The following is a 17,142-nucleotide window of genomic DNA, read 5'->3' as shown; positions in this document are numbered from 1 at the left end:
GACTTAAACCTAGAGATCTTTCTCATTTTCCTGTAAGAAAAAGTTCATTTAGTTAATCTGAGACAGTTCCCTCAAAGTTATTTTAAAGATCATTATTTAATTGACTTCTGATTTAGTGATAATAGAGAAAAATGCACACTGTTAAAAAAATTCCGGAAAATTTACGGTAATTGTTACTGGCATCCATGTTGTCAGTAACTATTACCGTAAAAATCAAATGTTACTGTAAAATTTTACGGTTTCCTCGGTAGGCCACAGCAACCAATTGGCGCTGGGATCGCTTATTTCTCCGGTATAAATTACCATAAAAATCAGCGATGCGTTAGTCCGCCATTTTACAGTAACAATTACCAGAAAATCTTCCTGAATTTTTAACAGTGCACCCTTGTGTCAGAAAAATTTCAGCCAAACTTTTGAGCCTCTTTGTTTCACAAATATCCCATTTTCAAAAAATTTTCAAAGTTGATTGAAGCTCAACACAGAATAATCACTGTGTTTATTTTTTGGTGAATTTGTTTTGCATTCCTTTTTAGCGATCATTTTAGTTCGCATTGTGCTGTGTGTGTGTGTGTGCGCGCGAGCGTTTTTTTTTTTTTTTTTTTGCTTGTTACTTATTACTTAGTACTAAGCTTTGCCAGATTTCTGAAATGTTCAACCGGGACATCGGAATATCCCCCCCCCTCGTCGCGAATATTCAAAAGGGAACACACAACACACCCCTGGCTGATTTTTAGAGTGTTTTAGTATTTTATTCTTAATGCTGAGAATAAATGGTTACTAATTAAATTAGCCTTAACCAGAAGTAATAATAAGTGACACAAGCAGGTAAATATAATCATTTTATTTCTTACATGTTAATATTTCTTCTTATTTTTGTTAGAAGAGTACTTTGAATGAGGAATAAATTTTGAACATCTTTTACATGTATTTTTAATTCGTTTTTTTAGAAAGTCTTTTTTGGTTTTTATCTTGTAAAAATCACCACAAGCTTATCCTATAGTAGTTTTACAAGTCTATGTTTTAAATGACAAAGTAATTATCCTAAATAATCTTCCACAAATTATTATTTTCGGATTTTTTGGTCATCTCTACACTAAAAAAAATCGGGAAACGTTTCTGAGTATATCGTGCAGCTGTGGTTCATGAAAGTTTCAAAAACGTTTCTGAGTATTTCGGAATCCTCTTTCTGTAATGTCCGGAAACGTGTCTGAGTATTTCGGAATCCTCTTTCTGTAATTTTCAGAAACGTTTCTGAGTATTTCGGAATCCTCTTTCCGTAATTTCCGGAAATGTTTCTGAGTATTCTGTGCAGCTGTGGTTCATGAAAGTTTCGAAAACGTTTCCGAGTATTTCGGAATTCTCCAAACAATTTTCAAAAACGTTTCCGAGAATTTCGGAATCCTTTTTCCGTGATTTTTTCTAAAATATAATTCTTTATTATAGTATTGCATACCATATCAGTTTCAATTCTTTCATATCTAAGAGCAATAATACAAGCAATTTTAGAATCATTCGAGGATTTTTTTTTTTCTTTTTTTTGAATTTCTAATGACAAATAGCATGGTTAACAGCATAACATATGCACAGTTATAAATTTTTGAAAAATTATGAAATAATCTAGAAGTTTCATTTCTAATCACAAAATCGTCGGGGAATTGGAGGGGGGAAGGGTACATTCTGAAAGGTGGGGATTGTTTGTTAAACAATCTGAAACTTCAGTTTTTCTCTCAATATTTTCAAGACAAAACTATCAACATATTGTATTTTTAATGCAGAATTTAAAAACATATCTTGTATCAAACTTGATAGCTTTTATCTTCGGATAAAATTTGACAGGACTTACCTACCCTTCGCGTTCCGGAATTCGTTCACCTCAAGTCAATTTCTCTGACGAACAAAGTGTACCGAAAAGTACCAACAGAGAAATTGATGAGTTTAAATATGACACCAAGTCCCCCTGCTGGAACCATTCGGGTTGATTCTTCTATTCTTGCCCTTTTCCAGCTCATCACAAATATAAATACTTATTCAAAATAGGTTACTGATTTTGTTTTTACAGTGTGCGCAAAATGCAATATATATTTTATTTATTAAAACATTGAACTCTATTACATGATTATTTCATTTCATATATACGAGAATCCCCCCCACCATAAGAGTGATGGTGCACCCATAAAATGCTATAAAGCGCCCCCTCCCCTTAAAAAAGCAACTCCCTGAAAATGTCAATTGCACAGTCTGCGTGGTGAACGCCCCCCGCCCTTCTCCCCAGATGTACATTGTATATTAATAACATGGTTTTTTTAAAAATGATCACTTTTAAAACAATGACATTAAATGATATTACTTTTTATTTTGGCATGTAAATGCAGCTGTTTCATTTTTGCCACTGACTCATTCCTCCTGACTGTCCTACATTAAACTAGTATGCATGCAGTAGATACCGTCCTGAGGAAGACAAATTATAGGGACTTGTTTCTTAATTTAGCCGAGGGAAAAAACCCCTACTTTTAATTTTAGGTTTAAGCTCTTGTTTATTGCATATAGTTAAGCATATGGTGCGTTTGGCCCAATATAATGCATATATTAGAGCTTAAACACTCTCTATTTAGTAAGTAGTTTAATATCTTTTGGTCTTTTGACCATATTTATCGAATCTTCCACGGCTGATGAGCTCCGAATTCAACCTTTCAACTTTATTCTAATAATTGCTACTTTTAATTTTCTTTTTCTCATTGCTATTCATTGCTTGTGTATTTCATATATATACAAAAAATATATTATTGAGAAATAACTCTTGTTTGTTATATTTGCAGCTTCTTTCCCTTAAGGGCAGGTACATTGTAATTAAAATAAATCGTACTAATGAAGCTCTGCTGAGATAAATAATATTTCATGTATAATATAAATTATAAATCAAAGTATCATATACATTATAAATCAAAGTATCATATAAATTATAAGTCAAATACTTTAATATGGTGTAAAAATACAAAATTATTTATTTTATTAAGTTTTTTTTTTTTTTTTGGTAAAATTGAAGCTCGTAAAACGAAAAAAAATGAAGACACTTTTAAATACATATATGAATCTATTTGTTAAAGAAATTAATACACATTTAACTAATTTAAAGCGTTTCGCTAATGCAAATATTTAAAGAGATATCGTCATTTAGATAATACTGAAGCACTATGTTCCTAATTACAAGAGATAGTTTTTTTATTTACTTCATACAATCTGTAATGCTGACATTACATATTACTTATTTTTGGCCTCCCGAGCAGTAAAAATATGCGTGTGTTGGCGCTTTTGGCAGGGTTTTGTTTTACTGCGGAGGAGGCGAATTGGCGAGGACCTTGCCTGGGTTCCGGGGGAAATGTTTGGGAAGAAGAAAGGACGAAGGGGAATTTTTTTAGTGATGTAAAAAGCACAGTGCAGTGCAGTCGATTCGAATACAGCCCGTATGCCTTGTTGTCCTGATAAGAAGGAGGTAAGGCATTTTTATTCATGTATCAATAGAAAATGTGCTTTTCGTTGATATTTAAATATTTAGTGTCTTGTTGTGGGCTAAGTCATATTTGCAACAACATAGAGATATTAATTAATTCACTAAAATAAAAGCTAAATAATTATAGTAACGGCTCTGTTTCTTTTCCATTCTAACGAACCTGATAATATAACAAATGAACCTCCATATATAATATATTTTAATAATATCACTGAAACCAACATCATCACACAATCTAGCTACACTGTTTACAAGAGAATGAAAACATGCAACCTAAAAGACGAACTATCAAACCTGACAATTTGCATATTATAACATTTAATTCATAATGCTTGATACATAAATGTTCAGCCAAATATTAACTGAGATTGACACATAAAAACGAAGTACACAATAACACTTATTTAAAGTTTTTTATAATCTACAATTCATAAATTTTACAGAATAAAACTAGACACACTTGCACTTTAAATATGTGTTCTATGTAATGTAAAATGTTTTCAAATTGCAATAGTTCACAAAGAAAAAATGATACTGAGGAAAATAGTTTTTTTTTAACGAGATTTATATGAACTAAATCACTTTAAAGTAATAGAGTTGCAAAGTGACTTACCTATTCGTCGGTGGTGGTCTTTTGCAGGCGTTGGTCACCAAAAAGGTGATTTTTATGACAGAATAAAATTCTGCCTACAAAAATTACCCATTTGGTAGAAAGAAGAAAAGTATCCAAGAAAAAAGTAAATTACCCACACAAGTTATGCGACGCAACGAATTTACATGGCGTCCTCTCGGCAGTTATTTGGTTTTTAATTTCAGTTTGTATTCCTTCCGCTAGCATGCGTCGAGAAGTTGCACTTCGTACTTAAAAATAAGTGACATTGCTTCAAATTCAATCTCATGACGATACATTAGCAAGAAAATATAAGACTTTAAAATTATCTTCAGTGAATTCATGCGTGGAACAAAACTTCTACTAATCCCCTTGATGAGTGTTACTTCGCACATGAGTCAGCACTTGTTTTCAGTGCGTGCTTTTACGAGTTTCAGTTTGGATTTGGTGCTGGACTATAAAATTGCCGTGTGAGCTGCACAGGCGTCGACTCTTACTTTCTTGTTAAACGGGAAAGGTATTTGATAAGAGCAGAAAACTGCTGAGGGCGTACGAATCTGTTTATTACGGAAAGCTTTTTTGTATATTCAGAGAGTTTTCCGAGATTTTTTACAGTGTAATCAAATTTATATTTTCCGGGGTGTGAAGTAAACTGGCCGGGACACCGGGATTTTGACTGAAAACCGGGACGTCTGGCAAGTCTACCTAGTACCCAAGTGGTTCGCCATCTTCTTTCAGAGTTTGGAAGGGGGTCGCAAGGGGGAAAAGTTCGGGAACCGCTGGCTTAGACCACACGGTCACTGAGGTCCTTTGTATTAATAAATAGTACAATTTCCAAAATAATTTTATGACGTTACTAGCTACTTCGCCCGGTTTTGCACGGTCTACCTCGAAAATGAAAGTTATGTCAAGTGACGGGTGTTCAACAATCAGGCTTGAACTCAAAAATCTGGAAAATTGTCCGACAGATTGCAGAAAAATAACGAAAACGGAAAGGTTTTAAATCCCCTGATCAATGAAAAGTCTCAAAACAAAAGCCAGAGTTTTATTTGTTCACTAGCTGCGTTGCCCGGCTTTGCCCGGTCTACTTTGAAAATAAAAATTGTGTCAAGTGACGTATATTCAACAATCAGATTTAAATAAAATAAAATAAAATAAAATAAAATATCATGCAAAATTTCACTTCCTACCAATGACGTCAGATATTAAAATACTTTTTAAGAAATTAAAATGTGACAGGTCGATTTAAAAAGCGTATCCATGGAAACACAAAATGAAACAATTTTAAGGAATAAAAATAAGAAGTATAAAAACAATAGATTCAAAAAGCGTTACCGTGGAAACGCAAAATAAAATGGTTAACAACTTGAATAAAGAAAATATTTTGAAACTGTGGGACAATTCCTTCACTTTTTATTGATATGTTTAATGAAGAAAGTAGTGCCTAAGTTTCAGCGAAGCCTAAAAAAATTCGAGTTAAAAACGCGAATAACTCCCGCCGTAATTAAGTTAGAGCATTGAAACAAATCGCGTAGAACTGAGAAAATTCTAATCTTTCCAACGGATATATAATAATAATATGTGCAAATAATTTTTAACCCCCATATTCGGGAATTCATGTGAAAATTGTGCCTAAATTAGAGTTAAGTCCTTTTCCGGACTTAAAAACACAAACTTACGGAAAGTTAAGATGAAGCAGTGAATAACTATTTGAATGGAGATCGAAAAATAGGGATTTCATGTCGAAATCTAAGTATCATAATTAATATAATTTATAATTGATATCTCCGCTAATTGTTATCGGAGGATTGTGTTAAATAGCCAAACATAAAGACGGGAAAATTACGAATCTATCGATACCAGTTTCGATAATCAGTTCACTGACGTTCGGGAAAAGTAACTCGGACATAGATTGGTATATACGCTCAGATTTTAATTATATAAGATGGTAAAATGGTATGTTTGTTTTCTTTGCCAGTTGAGAAAGTATTGATCTTATGCTAGAAAATCGACGTTGGTATAGAAGAAAAATGGCTCGTTCAGTTTTAGATGTAACTTTTTGTTTCACTTTAACATATATCTTGTGGCAGCAGGCATAAATTTACGAGGAGGCAAGTGCTCAATTGTGGAACTTTCTTCAACAAACATTCTAATTGGTCAAGTCCCATAAAAAGTCCTGAATTTTCCTATCTTTTTCGCCTCCATTGTTTATCTGGTTATACGTAATTTCTACATGAAATTTTGTATAAGTTATTAGATAGATAAGATTAGATTAAGATCTATTAGATTTAATAGATAGATACATCATTTATCAAATTATTTTCCTACTTCTTCATATTCTGTTCATGCAGTTCGTTTGCTAAATTCATTATACTACTAGGTGCAAGATCAGAATAATTTGATGTAAACACGGACCAAACGGAAATTTTGTGTACACAGATATTTTGTTCCTAAATTTCCTTTTAATGTTTCAATTACGAGACGAAAACGTCGGTTTTCATATTTAATTCCACTTTTATCTGACAGTTTGTATTTAGTGCCTTAGTAAAATATTACTTTCATGCGCATTAATATCAGAGTCAAAACTAATCATAAAATCGTTCTTCCTCCTTCTTTTAGATAAAATCCTATTTTATTCTAACCACAGAGCTAGTATACAACTAGAGTGCGTGTTTCTTAAAAAACTTGCTGTCAACATGTGGAGAAAGTAGTGGTTAAAAAAGAAGGGAGGAAGTTCTATATTTGGCATCATTCTCACCCCATCGCGGTGAGGTAAATGTGCGGGTTAAAGAGGTAGTTTTTATAAGAGTCAGGCAGGTCAGATACATACTATTTTTTATTTTGCTTAGCATTTTAAAGTGGTATCTTCTAATGGTTTTAAAAGACACGTACTTGATTGCCATAGTGGTAAATTATTTCAATTTTGTACGGACAAGCCAGAAAACTCCCTGGCTAGGTCGGCTGCCGAGGAGAGTAGGAGTCCTCATGGGGATATCACATTTAGTGAGATTTCAAAAATAGAGTTAAACAGACAAATGAAAACTGCTCTCATCCACTCATGACACTTTGCAAAATGTCAGGGTGAATCTTTCGGGCTCAAATTTGACCAGACCACCTACTCCAGATTTTTGAGTGACCATATAGGAAATCTCAGGCTTTTTGGGGGTCATAAGACCTCTCCGGAATGCCACTGGTTTTCTGCTGATGAGGCCTCACCTGCTCACATTTTGGTTAGTTTGGGATTTACAAAGGATGAGATCCTTCGCGACTCACAACTGTTTTTGGATTATTTGAAGCTATTCGGATTCATGGGGATTGTCAAGCCATGCTAGACAATTCCAAAATAAGTAAAAAAAAACATAAATAAATAAAATAAGGACCTGTGAACCACATCCCCCAATTACCCCTAATTTAAATTCTGAAACTTTAAATTTAAATTATTTTTTTCACAATCACGAGTTGTGATAAGACCCTACTCATTTGAATTATTGTTTCTAGAAACGGTTCCCACCCCTCCCCCAAGCATATCCCTCATCCTGGGTGGTTACGTGTGTATAGTTGAGTGTGTGTGTGTGTAAGCTTACATATGTGCACATAGTGGTGTGTGTGTGTATGTGTAAAGGCGCACGCGTGTGTGAGTGTGTATGTCTATGAGCATGTGTATGTAGGATATGGACGCCACCGACCAGGAGAAGCGGGTTTCGGGGGACATTGCTCAGAACCAGAGGAGTCGCGTCGGTGGGCGGTGGTGCTGCAGAGGCCCCTGATCCAAGCTGAAAAAGGAATCACAACATCAAGGACAATCAAGTGAGAAGCAATCGTGATTGCTCAAAAAAAAAAAAAGTCAGACAGATTTCCTATTGGACAAATCATATACTATATCACTAAACGTTTTTCTGAGCTTATTAAAAACTTACTTCATGGTGTCGTACATTGCGTGCATAAAAGTTAAAAAGTATAGCTTTTAACTTGCGTGCATCAGTAAACGGACTTCAAAAGTAATGAAACTAATAAACTTTAGTGTACCGTTGAATTAAATCATGATCATTTTCGTTTACTGGAATTATTTTCTACTAACTACCAATTACTTTCTCTGGGTTAGTTTTGAAATATTACGATTGTTGGTTCCATAAAAAGCATGCATTTTGTTTTCTCCGAATAATCAATAGGTTTTTAAAGCAAACCACTTTACAATGCCTAAAATTGTCATTTCTAATATATTTTATTAGTTGCGACAGAAAGAATCAACATTTTCATGTTTAATGCTCATCATTCAAATGTTCTGGTCATTTGTTGTATCTAGCAATTTAAGCTATTGCAATGGTAAATTTTAAATGAAAATTGCTATCATTTAAATAGTATAATCGTTATTTAATCCATTTACTTACCTCTTTTAAAAATAGTAAAATTAGAAGGTAATTCAAAATGCTAATGAAATTGGTGCTCATGATTTTATATTTTAATAACAAATGACATTAGCTAGGCAGACATTTGCGTGCTTGTATAGGTTCGGAGTGTATTGCATCAATATTTAATGTAAGCTCTGATGTAAACTCGTATGTTTTTGAAGTTGAGTATACAGGTTTATAACTTATTACTAATTAGTTACTACTTTTTTCCCCAAATTAAATCGAAAATAAACCATGTCATTTTTATATTGCAAAAATTTACTTTCTATTTATTTACATATATTTTTGTGGTTATGGTAAATTAAATCAACATTTCTCATACGACATAATTTTACAATGTTAAAGCACCTTACATTTGTAGAAATATCTCCATTTGTTAAAAAATCATCCACTTAAAAATGTATTTTAGTCATTTACTTATTTTACAAGGAAAATATACTCTGCACAACTGTACTTTGACACAGAAATCTAACTCAAAATTAGTATTTTATCAATTAAATTTGTCATAATCTCATTTTAGAAATCTTTTTTTTTTAAATTATTATTATTATTTTAATTATTTTTATATTACTATGAAACTCACTGAAAATAAGTTTATTTTTATTTCTATTTATCAAAACTGAAAATCTTTATCTCTTTTTGAAAAACGAAATTCCTTCCATAAAATATATGTTCCTGTTCTTCGGGATGTAGCAGAGCTGAATCTACGATTTTACCAAGACGGAGGGCGGGGGCAGGCAAATCTTGAAACTGCCGCTCTTACCCATCTTTTTACAAGTTTTTACATCGAGTTTCAACGAAAAGAAAGACAGAAATAGGGTAAAATTTGCCTCCCGCAGAAGTTGCCACCCCCTTGATCCCCCTAGATCCGGCACTGATATGCAGTAGTGGTCTTCAAACTCTTCCGCAGAAGCCTGGGACCCTAGTGAACATAATACAGTACAACTGTAAGATGTCCCTCTGGGTCATGAATTAAAGCTATTTTACATTTATTTTGTGATCAACTTTTTTTATTATAAGTTCAATACTTTTCTTTAATTGTTTCTTCATAAAGTACTTTTAACATCGATACTTCACCAATATCTCTTTTTTGAAATCTGATTTTAAACTTTAAGCTTTCACTATAGAATCGTAATAGAAAACTATCACCTCATATCTTTTATACAACTGTTTCTCATCTTTCTATTAAAACTATCTATAATGTACATGAAATACACCGCCAACTTAGTCATTTCCAGCCGAGGACTGCAGTTTGCACGAAACTGCAGTCCTCGGCTGGAAATGTCGAGTTGGCGGTGTATTCCATGTATTTCTGCTTTAGCCCTGGCTAATGGGCGGTAATTTACTGAATATATCTATAATGTACCCAAATCTGTACGAGTTTTAAAAGCAACATGACAATTTGCAGATAGAAGAAGAATAAAGAAAAAAACCCAAACCAGTCACTCCCAACCTTTTATCCTCTTCGTACACACATGGCAACTATTTCACACGAACTATAGCATTGAAATTAATGAGACTAATGACCGACTATTAAAATTTAATTTTAACTTCAATGCCCAACACTGCTATCAAAAGTATTCTTGCGTTATAGCAGTCAGTAAATTTTATTGAGTAAAAGCAATTAATGACTGACATTATGCAAAGGAATTAACATAAATTGATGCTTGAATAATTACAAATAAGTCTCCTCAAAGCTATTATGGAAAAAAAAGTGCTATTAGCTCTAGACTAAATTGTTGCCTTTACTCAAAAAAACATTTCTAAAACACAAAAGTATTTTAAATTTGAGTAGTGAGTTACGTAAAATCGTTCTTGGTAAAACGGAGTAAAACTTTTGTTTATAAGAACATTCACATTGTACACCTTTTACGTAAAAATTAAGCCTCCTTCATACGAGGAAACTTGGTTGAATCAACTTTCGAACGAGCAATTATCAGGAAGGGAAACCAAGTATAATGTGAAAAATTCAGGAAACTTTTATGGTAAATATTACGGTTAAATGAAGTGTTTACAGTACGGAAAAAAATTACAGTAAATTCTACCTAAAAAAGTAAACGATTGCAGCACCAATTGATACACCACGTGACTTACAATGCGAAGCACATAGCACTATATTTCTCTCGTTCGATGTGTCCCAACTCGTATCGTGGGCAGCAGAGCCGCCTGCTCATCCGAAGTACCAAGTTCAATCCTGCTGTTCGCTTTTTGCTTTTCTTAACTCTCGTTTATTGTACCATAAAATTTTACAGAAGATAGGATTTTACGGTAAAAGTTACTAGCAGCATGGATGGCAGTAACTTTTACCGTACAGTTTCAGGATTTCTTTTTAACAGTGCAGAAAAGTGAAGGAATCGCCCGGCATTCTTCACACGACAGTCGAAACGTTTCCCCCAAATTTGGAGTTGTGTCACTTTCCTCGTCGGGGTGCGGTATACGCATACTTAATAGCCTATGTAAGAATGTACCTTTCATATCGTAGAAGAATTTTTCAAATACGGTGCAGTGGGTCCGGAAACAACCCGGAACATATAAACATACAGTAAAACCTGTGAAGTTGACCTCCCTTGTATTGTTTGACCGCGGATTGTATGTAATTTGGCAATCTGCCAAGTAAAGACTATTCCATCTGAATGAATCTAGCAGGGGAGAAGGGAAAATAAGGATGGGATTTTCAGGCACCCGTTTTAAAATGTCACTTGTGCCTTATTCATTTATTGCATTCTCTAAAATAAAATAATGAAAAACAAAAATAGTTACCATGGAAACAACAAAAAGAAAAGAAAATATTTTCATTTCGTTCAGGAACGTAAAAGCAAAATGGTAAGCTCAAATCTTTGTTGTTAATAAATAAATCAATTAATTTTTGCCGTGAGAATATAAATCGAATATACTTTGGATTAAAAAAATGTTGCTGAGAGCAAATTTTCATTTTTACAAAACTAAGACTAAGTAATAGAGAGGCAAAAGTGCATAGCTGTAACAAACCAACTAACACCCTATAAACTAATAGATACGTCCATATCCGCCTATAAACCGGATATTAGCCTTTCCATGTAATCGATGGTTAGACAGTAAGTTGACTGCTATTTTCAGGCACGGAATTAGATCTATATCATGTAATTCAACCTCTATAAGTTGACCACCTGTTTACTTTGATCTCAAGTAGTCAACTTACACAGGTTTTACTGTACAAAATCCGCTCTCTGTCTCTCTCTCTTTATAATATTAGTATAGATGAATAGTTATTTGTGTTCCTCACCCCTTCCTCCTCAAGAAAAATGACTCAATTACTTGCAAGGTTTCTGTTTGTTATTTTAGCTACAATTTCAAAGAACTCTGTACTGGCTTCCAAGTGCCGGTGTGCACCCTTATGCGCTACCATGCATCTTTTCGAATAAAGCAGTTTTGTACTATTATGCCTGCACTGTGTACAAACAATGAGCCTCCTAAAGATTTTAAGGTAAGTAAGCTATCTGAGTCGATTTTCATTTGCTTATTTTTGTTTGTTAACCAGCTGCAAACATATTATCCTCTAACTGTTTGCTTAAATTAGGAATTAAAGCGGAATATATCAATAATAACAACAAAATTAAGCTGTAAGTCACAAGAATATAATTTTGAGGATTGTTAAATAATTTTACAGTACAGTATGAGACCGTAATTTCGGAGTCCCGAAATCCGGAAAAACCTGAAATCCAAAACGTTTTCCCTTAGAAAAAATCAAAAAAAGTATTTTTTTCCAACCATAAAAATCCGCCCCCCCTCCTCCCCCGACCCTTTTTACTTCCTTTTACAAAAAAGGAAGTATTGTATTCGCGAAAAAATTTTCACTCAAAAATCGCCCTTAATTTCCATTTTGCTCACCCCCAAATGAATGTTGAGTTTTTTTTTCGATTCGACCACATGCGGAAAAGTGCCTAAGAATGTATAGACACGCGAAATATCCATTTTAACCATCACCGAGGTAATTACAACGACTTTTCTCGTGACGTCTGTATGTATGTGCATACGTGTGTATGTGCGTATGTGCGTATGTATCTCGCATAACTCAAAAATGGTATGTCCTAGAAAGTTGAAATTTGGTACATAGACTCGTAGTGGGGTCTAGTTGTGCACCTCCTATTTTGGTTGCATTCGGGTGTTTCTAAAGGGGTCTTTTGCACCTTTTTGGGGGCAAATCATTGTTAATTTCGATGCAAACTCAAGTGGTGTTATAATTTGGCGGTCACTTGGCGATATATCGCCAGTCTTTTGGTTGCCAAGTTTTGTCGCCAACTTGGCGAAAAATTTGGCGATTTTTTTTTTTTTTTTTTAAATCTGCTTTCAATGTGGCCATTGCTAGTGATATTTAAAGAGTTAGAGAGAGAATCCCATTAAAATTGCAATAATAGGGAAATAGCATTAAATTGGTGTAAAAGGAAGTCATGTGATGCACACATCAGCTCGTTTCAGTTTAAAATGTTCAAATTTGTTATCGTTCGCCAATTTATTGTTGAAAACTTTTATTTCAGCTTTTTTTGATAAGTTCTTTAATTAGAAAAATCAGGAAAAACGTGATAAATTCTGCACGACAAGAGAGTTTTCACTATTTTTTGAGCCAGTATCCAAAATCCGGAAAGAACGCGGTCTCAAGCAATCCGAATTTGGGATCCAATACTATGTTATACAATATTTTGTAAAAACCTTAAATTGAAAAACTAGAATGAGGTTTACGTTTATAGAAAGTGATAAAAAACAAAGTTCACTTATTAAACTGTTTACTAAAAGTAAGAAACATATTCTATGAATGAGATGCATGAAAGCGATTAGCAAAATGTAGAACATTTATTTAAGAAAAAAATGACTCTGGAAGTGTTTTAAGTAAATCTTTTTCGTTCTGCTAGCTACATGTGAGTCCATATTCCCTAGAAACTGCGATTTTAAGGAATTAAACAAGCTAATCTTACTACTATTATATATGTGAAAGTTTGTCTGTATGGATGTATGGATGTATGGATGTATGGATGTTTGTTACTTTTTCACGCAAAAACTACTGAACGGATTTTGATGAAACTTTACAATAATATAGCTTATGCATCAGAATAACACATAGAGTAGTTTTTGTCCCGTTATGGGGAGCAAAACCCCCTTAGGGGGGCAATAAAACACAATTTTTTTATAAATTCTCTAATATTGGGATGAAAAAATACTTGCACACATTTACATTATATGTCCATCGAAAGCTCTGATTTTTCTGCTGAAGATGGCACCTGTTCGAAATTTGTAAGTAGAATAAAAAACGAGTTATGAGCTTTTTAGTTCCATGTTCGAAGGCTTTCCTCAACTCAATACAGTATTTAGTGTATCATCTCAACTCCCTGACGATAGCGACAATTGTTGTATTGTTGACTATCTTTGCTTTTCGTGACTGTTCAAGGCTTTTCTCAAGTCAAATCTTGAAGTAAGATTTTTGCACAAGATTGGCAAATAATACATGATTTGGCTGATCATTTTTCACTTAAACGGAACTTCAATGTTAATGGTTTTTATTATTATTTATGCTGATTGAACACTTACTCATTATCCAATCAACCAGCAGAAATATCGCCAAAATTTTTGCAGAAAGATTTCCGTAGCTGATGCATTTGGCAGTTTTTTCAACGTCGCTGTTTTTGAAGCCGAAGACTATGTCATAATGTTTCTTAGCTTTCACCATGTAAACAAAATATCGCCAATCAAAGAATTTTCAAAAGACTTTTTTTACTATGTTAAATAATCCAGCAACTAAATTAGGCAAATCCATAAATAGCACAAAAACTTCCATTATTTTTCCTTTTTTGCACAATTTCAAACAATCACCAAATTTTTTTACTTATTTTGGAAACATTTCGGATGAAACTGTTTAGCGCCATTTTATGGTGACCAAAAGTATCTCAGCATCTGGCGACGATATCTCTGTAACGAAAATTAATATCATATCGTTTTACAAAGTAAGGAAAGAATGGGGGAGCATCATCGAAGGTACCCCAAAACGATTTTCGCAAATTCGGTAAAATCGCACCAAGAGCACACAATGATTGAAATTTCCCAAAATAACTAAAGCAAGTATAAGGGGGTTACGAGCGCAGCTACTTTTTTTTAATCACTTCGCACTTCATTAGCCATACAGAGAAGGTTTTAGACTCCATGTTAAAAAAAAAGTATCTACAGATTAATCTTTTTAAACATGAGAAGATTAATTTCATGTTTTGGAAATTTGTATATGCTTAAATATAGTGCTTTCGTTTCTAAATCAATACTATTTTATTCTTTATACTTATTGTTATTTTAGTTATATGGGTAAGGAAGAAACTCGATTTTTAATCATGTCAAAAAGATGTGTTTTAAATTCTTTCACTTAAAACAGAAAACAAAAGCAAGTAACGATTTTTTCTCATAATTATTACTTACCCAGGCAACGCCGGGTATTTTTGCTAGTATACTATAAATAAAGCGAAACAAACATGAAACTTGACCGCTCAAGATAGCTCCTTCTCTTGCAAAGCTTTTATTGAAAAGAATTCTAAAGTCACGTGATGGCCACTCCAATTCTCTTAGATATCTATTAGTCTAAGATTCCATAGCAAACTTCTGCCCCGTATGTTTATTAAGCATTACAAAATTTGCATACGGGCAATTCCATGAAAAGTGAAACCAGTAAGTCAAAATTTCATATTGCAGTTATAAAGCTATATTATATATCATTGTACAGCTTAAAATGTGTATTTTCAGAATATTGCATTGATTTTTTTAAAAAAAGTTAAATGATAAATGGTAAAAAGTTGGAAGTATGTGATACTCGGGTCTTCATAACAATCAGAAACAAATACCACATTTTCAAACGCTTATTTCTAATAGCAAAATGAAAATAAACAAAATTAATTGCAATACAGTTTAAACTATTAACATGATACTATAATAACATGCATTTATTTTAATTTTTGTGCAAAATGAAATCAGGCAATTTAAATTTTTAAAAAATAAAGTGTAATGATACGTCCGTAACAAAAATTTAGCAAAAGTTGTCATTATTTTTTTAAAAATCAAAATTAAAAGAAATCCTTTTATGTCCTTTTAGCAATTCATCAGAGTAATTGTTTACCATAGTTTAAAACATTACAATTTCTATCTTTTTTTTATAAATGGCGTTACAGACGTACCATTTTTTGTTTCGGACGTAACAAAAGGCAGTACATTACGTCCATAACACATGTATATTTCAAATTAAATAGAAAAAAAGTACAGGATGGGCAATGAAAATATAGCGTATGACATGTACTATGGTATAACAAATTTTCTAATGCTCTGATTTTCAAATTTTTAGAAATGTTAGTGGATATTTAATTTTATTTTTTAAAAGTATTGAAATACACATGTGTTCCTCTCAAGGTATGATTTTTTTGTCCTCTAAATCATGCAATAAACTCAATTGGTGTAATATGATTAGAGTATTATATTTTTGCCGAGTTGCCTATCAAGATATGACCGCAAGTAGGGGGAACTCCCGCCATCACCTTGGATTTCATTTGTCTCTTTTTCAGTTTTCGATTCATACTTCAAAAACTACTTGATTGCGAATAAAATCAACGGTATAAACGGATTAAAAAGCATAAAACCGCTTTTAAAACGGTGCTTTTATTTTTACTGTAGTAAGAGGTGAAGATATATTTAATTTCATAGTTCGTGATTTTTGAAGCAGAGTTTGAGCTAAAAAGAAAAGTAAATTTTAGGTATTTTACCGAGTTCCAAAAATAAAACAAGGTGGGAAATAGTCATTTTTTCAAAAATTCACGTGCTTTGAAATTAAGTAGCTCCACACCTCTTACAACTACAAAAAGAATAAAAACATCTTTTTAACGATGATGTTATGCTCTTTTACTTGTACATGAGTGATTTTACTATTAAGTACTTGCACGCTCCTAAATACCGAGACGACAGTGCTAGGTCCCCTTCTCCCCCCTCCCCCCGTCCAACTTGCAGCCATATTTTGATAGGATGCACGGTATGAGGAAATCCCTCTCTTGCTACAAACTTCGCCTATATAGCATTCTGGTTTAATTTTAATGTCTTGGAATTTCATTGATTTTGAGTTCAGAAATTTACAAAATAATTTTGAAACAATTCTATAAATATGGAATGTGTGATCATTACTGAATTTTGCAGCTCATAAGTTTCAACAAGTTTATGCATTTGGTTGATTTTACAACGGAGGGACACGACAGAATTCGCAAACGACTTGAAGAGTATATGACGTGTAGCATCGAGTTCGCTGGCTCAATTAAGAATTGCTCGTAAGTGTTCTGTCGTTTGCTGCTTTTTAAATGAATTAAATTTACGTTTATGTTCGGTCCAACCAAACATTTCCTCCAGGAAGGCAGATTTCTTGTAAGGTACTCAGCACCTAAACGTATTAATTGGGTCTTATGCCAGAGTTTCTTTAAGTTCCGACTTTAACTTGTTAATATGCTGCGAATGTTGTTTTCTGTCTTAAATTAATTAAATACGAGGGAAATCAAAAAGTCTCTGCTCCTATTTTTTATTTGCCAAAAACAGGTACATTTTATTTACAAATATAGTGTACTACGTACCTTACA

At 33.2% G+C, this 17,142-nt stretch overlaps 1 protein-coding gene across 1 annotated transcript in view; it reads left to right on the top strand.

Annotated features, from left to right (window-relative positions):
- Window positions 1–16,772: 16,772 nt before the first annotated feature.
- Window positions 16,773–17,142, top strand: part of LOC129233661 (uncharacterized) — a gene marked incomplete at its 3' end in the record, with an annotated part of 40,193 nt that continues 39,823 nt past the window's right edge. The window contains exon 1 of the mRNA XM_054867636.1: window positions 16,773–16,839. Within this exon, the coding sequence (XP_054723611.1) occupies window positions 16,796–16,839 (44 nt within the window). The remainder of the gene's footprint in view (window positions 16,840–17,142) is intronic.

The sequence above is a fragment of the Uloborus diversus genome, unplaced genomic scaffold (genome assembly GCF_026930045.1).
Source record: "Uloborus diversus isolate 005 unplaced genomic scaffold, Udiv.v.3.1 scaffold_594, whole genome shotgun sequence".
Classification (NCBI taxonomy): Eukaryota; Metazoa; Arthropoda; class Arachnida; order Araneae; family Uloboridae; genus Uloborus; species Uloborus diversus.
Note: the sequence above shows the minus strand (reverse complement) of the source record. Positions and strands in the feature narration are given on the sequence as shown.